This window comes from Nannospalax galili, unplaced genomic scaffold, assembly GCF_000622305.1.
Source record: "Nannospalax galili isolate Female #2095 unplaced genomic scaffold, S.galili_v1.0 scaffold278, whole genome shotgun sequence".
Taxonomy (NCBI): domain Eukaryota; kingdom Metazoa; phylum Chordata; class Mammalia; order Rodentia; family Spalacidae; genus Nannospalax; species Nannospalax galili.
This window is the reverse complement of record NW_008347536.1, coordinates 6,819,351-6,825,262: the sequence shown is the minus strand read 5'-3', so window position 1 is coordinate 6,825,262 and position 5,912 is coordinate 6,819,351. Positions and strand designations below refer to the sequence as shown.

General features: G+C 43.4%; 1 protein-coding gene across 1 annotated transcript in view; it reads right to left on the bottom strand.

Moving 5' to 3' along the window:
- Positions 1–462, bottom strand: part of Fam181b (family with sequence similarity 181 member B) — a 1,738-nt gene extending 1,276 nt beyond the window's left edge. The window contains exon 1 of the mRNA XM_008844261.1: positions 6–462. Coding sequence (XP_008842483.1) covers positions 6–391 — 386 coding nt within the window. The 5' untranslated portion in view covers positions 392–462. The remainder of the gene's footprint in view (positions 1–5) is intronic.
- Positions 463–5,912: the final 5,450 nt, after the last annotated feature.

Genomic DNA, 5,912 nt, shown 5'->3' with positions numbered 1-5,912 from the left:
CGAGCAGCGGCCGCTTGGGCGGCGTGTCGGCGGCGCTCGGGGACGGCGGCCCCGGCGGCGCGGCGCCCATGAGGCCGCTGCAGCGCTTTATCTGCTTCTGCAGGTACTTGCGGTGGTTCACCTTCCGCTTGGACTTGCCGGGCTTGTCGAGCGCCAGCTTGATGTTGCTGGACGCCGAGTCGATGAAGCTGAGCAGGTCGCGGGTGGCCTCGCGCACGTCCCCGCCTTCGGCCCCCGACAGCAGCGCTCCCGAGGGCGCCCCGGTCTCCTCGTCCTCGAAACAACAGCCCTTGTCCAAGCCCCCGAAGGCGCCGCTTAGCCCGTCCGTGGCGCCCCCGAAGCCGAAGGGCACGAAGGGGTGCGAGCTGAGCAGCGCCGCCTGCACCGCCATCGCCTCGGCTCCCGGCTGTCAGCAGCGCGGCCCGACAGCCCCCGGCCGCCTCCAGCCCCTGCGCGGCTCGGCTCCTAGCTCCGGGCCGGCTCGCAGCTCGGCCTCCCGGGGGAGCTCATTAGATCTTGTAAGCCAGCGGCGGAGGGAGGGGGCGCGAGGCGACCGCCCCGGTAGCGCAGGGGAGGGGCTTACTTAGCAGACTGGGGGGGGTGGGGTGGTCGAGGCTTTTCTAGTTTTCTTAGCTTTCTCAAGCCTTAACCCTTTCCTTTCCCTATGCCCCGTGGCGTTTGACTGCCTTCAACCACCAGAGGTGAGGAGGCAGCCTGCTTTCAAACTCCTGCACAGTCCCAGTAAAACCACGCCCTGGCCAATGTCCCCTTGGCAAAGTGGGCGGGGGGGTCCACAGATCTGGGTTTCATTCCCAGCTCTGGAAACAGTAAAGGCCACCACCTACTGGGTGTTTGCCCTATGCCAACCCTTGCCAACAGCAGGGAGAATTGCACATTTTGTCACTATTCAACAAAAAGAGGAAACTGGGCCTCTGAGAAGTTCAGTGAATTGGGCACAGCCACATCTGTCCCAGTCAGACGTCAAAGTCATTCCTAAAGTCATGATAAGTTTGGGATCTCCACTGGTCTTGCCTTTCTCAAGAGAGGAGGAAGTTAGTGGTTCTTCAAACTACTTCTAAGATTCCAATCAGTTTCCCTGGGACTCTCAAACCCAAAGTTCTTTCTTTTGCTTGCTAGAAGTAACTACTACCTTATAGTAAATCCAAGACTGTGTACCTGGCCCAAGAAAAATGAGAAAGGAATTGTCCTCCCTACGCCAGTTCTTGTGGAGAGTTGGGCCCCAGGCATATGTACAACTCTCAGCATGTCTTACCTGTCATGTCACTTAGCTTGTCCTTCACACACTTCCATTGCATTTGGATGATCACTTTGAAGTTACCCAGGACCCACTTTTCACCGGACATTCAATCCTGTTGGGACAGAGAAAATGAACAATATGGTGGAGCAAGAACGGTAACTGAGAAAAGACCTGGGTTCTGGTTTAAACCCCACCCTTCAGTAGCCCCAGGACTTGGTTAAAACCCTTGCTCTGCTGAGTATATGGCTTTGAACAAACCAGGCAACCGTACTTTGCTTAGCTTACTCATGTTAAACACAGGTAAGGCTGCCCACCTCACTAGGCATGTGAAATACTTACTATAAAAGAAGCCACCTGTGGAAGCCCTTAGCCTTAGCTGCCCCACATTGTGGCTAAGTATTCACCTTTACCCCTCTGAAACACAAAAAGATGACTATACTCCCTGACATGCATTCTCTGTCACAGGCATTCATGAGGATTAAGTGAGATCACAGTATGAAAACACTGTGCACATAATACAGTTCTCTAAATAAGTTATCATATAGAGTAGGTCACCAAGGGAGAGGGGCAACAAACCATTTCTTCTCTTCAAGCCTCATTTTCTTTCAGCTAGCCATAACAAAGATGTCTGAGCACACTGCCTTACTAAAGAAGAAAGGTTTCGTTTATGAAATGAAGTAGTCACCTGCTCAAATCCATATAGCTGAGTCAAACTTTATTTTTCAAGTCAAGTTGGCTCAGTTCATTTGAGTTCAGTCAGAGATGCCCCAAATCAGTCAGAGAGAGTTACCTAGAGTGCCACAGAGATGCTCAAGATCAGTCAGACACCAAGAGTTCAGCAGAGCTGCAGAGTTCAGTTAGAAATGCCCCGAGGTCAACTGCACAAGTATCTACACTTGAAAGTCCTAAAAAAAAAAACCTTAGTCCCACAAGAGTTGCTTAACTAATGTAATCATAAATGGAATATGAAAAATTCATACACAAAAATCTTCATTTCTAGGCAAATGAAGTTCTACACATCAAAGATGATTTGAAGTCAGATGAGACCAGCTCCAATTCTGGCTCTGCCTATTACTATGGGAGAGTCCTTGGACATGTGGTTCATTTTCCTTACCATTTCCCTTTGTCGTCTGAGAAATGAGAATGGCCATAACTATTCTCATGGCTTTTGTGAAAATTATATGACATAATGAGCAAAAAGCACCTGCAAGGCTTACTTTGCTAATATGTACAATGGAGCTTATCTCTTCATCTGGCACAAAATACTGCTCAGCAAACACCGTGTTCTTGATTTCTTAGGTCTTACTCATTCCATTCCAACATAGCAAGCTGTAAAGTCAGCATCACTTGTCCTTTCTCCCCAGCTGAGCACCTATTTTCAAGTGCAAGAGAACATCTATCCTTGTAGATTATATGAACTTAGAGAAAGCAGAGCACTATCCTGGAGGAAGTGCTGAAACTGTAGTCAGAGACTAAGACTGGAGTACAGTCTTGCCTTCATTATCTGACAATAGAAAACTCATCCTGTAGACTTTGATGTATAAAATGGAAATGGCATGAGCTATCTGATTGAAAATCAGCAAGATAATCGAAATGAAAGTCCTTTGACAGCCTTATGTATTGAGAAACAAAACTTCACAGTTCTGCATGCTTCTCAATGAAGGTAGTCTGTATATGCACATGTGTATCCAGTCACTATTCATTCAGCAGAAAGATATTGACACCCTCTGTGCTTTCAGCATTGTGCTAGTACTGACAGTGAAGAGATTAAAGGAGAAGTTATGATTCCTAATTTTTTTTTCTAATAAAAAGGCAGATGTTCACACAAGCCATTGTAATATGTGACTTAAGTAAATTAAAGATACCAGAGTTGATGGGTTAAAAGGGCCTTCTAGACAGCCCAGAGAAGTTAGGGCATTTATAAGGACAATAATATTAGAGCTAGAATTTGAATGATGTATCCAAGTATTTCAAGCAAATATGCACTATCTGTTAGAGGACAGCCCAGGCAGAGGTGTGATTAAGTGAACACAATGATATTTATGGAAAAGCATAGACGATAAGCAACAAAGAACAACTTCTGCTTGAAATAACTCTATGCCTGAGACCAAAGTAAGTCCTTAGAGCATCAACTATCCAACTACATCATCCATAGATACATACTCTGACTCAAGGCCTCAGTTGCTTTTTCTCTTGATCTCCTTTCCTTTGGGGGAAAAGCTCTATCTGGAATGAAATTGGTTTCGGTCAAGCCAGTGGCCCACTCCTGCCATGTCCTTCAGCCCCTCCTCCTACCCCCTGAGTGAGCACGCTCACTTGAGAGGCTTTGACATCAATACATTTCACTTCCTATAGAGCAGAGAGATTCAACTCCTGCCTGCATTAGGGGCTCTGCAGATCTCCAAACTAGAGCGCTTTCCTCCTAGTGATGCCTAATGCTGAGCAAGTGGGATTAGTCTCCTTGGGAACCAAACCCCCCAGGGGCTCAAGGGCTGAACTCGCCCCAAACCGTTTGGGAGAATTGAGATTTCATATTGTTCTTTTGCACAAAGATCTCAGGACATTACTTAAACAAAAGCCCACCTGAGAGCTGCCTCCTTTTTGTGGGTAAATATAGCAGCAGGATCAAAAGCTGACTTATTTATTTTGTTTTCCCTCTTTGTAACTTTAATCATATTCCCTGCAGGACAATCTTAGTCCTCACAGATGTCAGGAATGCACATTCATAATGAAAGAAATAATTATGCATCTTTTCTCTCTTCCCAAACCAATTTCCTGTCACTCCTTAGGTTTGAAATCTCAAATAAAGCAACTTAATTCCTCACACAATTTATAGAAAGTACCCTTATCATCCTTTCTAATGTATCTCTTGTCTTGTTTCTCATCTTTCCAGCCTGAAAATTTACTGGCATTACATCTTAACTTCTGTCTTAAAATATGGAGTGTTGCGCCAGCAAGATGACTTGGTGGGTAAAGGTGCTTGCCACCAAGCCTAGACCTGAAATTCATCTCCAGGACCCACACAGTGAAAGGAGAGAATCTACTGTTACAAGCTGTCTTCTGACCCCCCCATACACATAAAGTGTGCCCACACATATACACATGTAAATAAATGTAAAAAAAAAACAAATTAAAATATGAGGTGTTATTTCGCTATTAACTAGTCTCCCCCAAATTTAGCCACTCAAAATAGCAACCATATTATCATGTCTTGCAACATGATGGATCACTCATTTGAGCACTCCTGGCTAAGTGAACTTTCTGGTCCATGGGACATTGGCAACAGCTGAACTAGAAGATGCAACATGGCATCATTCATAGGACAACACCCCTGTTAAACACATGGCGGTGTCTCCAGCACGCTGGTCTGAGTACTCCAACTTCTTGGTAGGAACATTAGGGCATCTGCCAGGCGTCTTAATACCTAGTCCTGTAATCCCCAGAATGTCATTCTCACCACTTTCTCTTGGTCAAGCAAGTGTTTAGGGCCAGTGCAAATTAAAGGGATGGGACATTAGTGTCCACCTTTCAGTGAAAGAAATCACAAAGAATTTGGTATAATTTTTAAACGTTTTTAATTTATAGCAGCCACCATCCGCAGTTTGTTTAATTTGTCAACTTTCTCAAGTTCTGTACTGATTGATTGTCTCCATCTCCATGATATCATTTAGCATGTGCCTCTGGTCTCTGTGCTTCCTGTAAATAGAATGTAAATTTAGAAACTTGATCAGATTTATGTTCTTCTGTTTGCTCATATTCTCTCTCTCACTCTCTCTTATTTCTTCCCTTCCTCTTGCCTTTCTTCTCTCCCTCTCTTCCTTTCCCTACATGTGCCATATCATATAACAATTTTAGAATAAAAATGCCAATATTCTTACAACTGCTACAGGTTGCGTTCTCTCTTACCTTTTTTGCTTTATTTGCTATTTCTTTATTCTCAAAACATTTTCCAACTGTTTCCTTAGTTTTAACTCTTCCCTGTTTGGTTATGCCACCAATTCAAAGAACAGGTTCATTTGCTTTACTTTGCTTTTATATTTTTAAAGAATGACTTCTAAATCTTTAATTTTTATTGAAAATTTCATACATGCCTATAATGTGTGTTGACCAAATTCTACCCAGTTCTTTCCCTCCACTTTCCCCTCCCAACTTCAGGTGCTCTCTCTTTAAAAATAAAAACAAACAAAAAACCCCACTTACTGCTGCCTGTATTTACAGGGGTGTAGAATCATCTACTGGATAATGGGTGACCTTTAGCTAAAACAGTAAAAGAACAGAATAAAGTATTAAAAATTGCAAGAGAAAGCGGTCAAGTCGCTAACAACTGATTATTAGACATAAACTTTTAAAGCCAGAAGAGCCTAGAAAGATATATCCAAATTCTGAAAGACAACAATTGTCAATCCAGACTATTATACCCAGCAAAACCATTAAATTTGAAGGAGGAAAAAAACTTCCATGATAAAAACAGATTAAAGGAATTTATGAATACTAAACCAGCTCTATAGAGGGTACTGGAAAACTACTTTAGTCTGAAGACAAGAATAAATGCTTAATTTTTAAAAGAATTTTTTTAATTTTTACTTTTTAATTAATTTTTTATGATTTTCTTTTTAGTAGCACCAAATTTATTATCAATATATAACAACTCCAA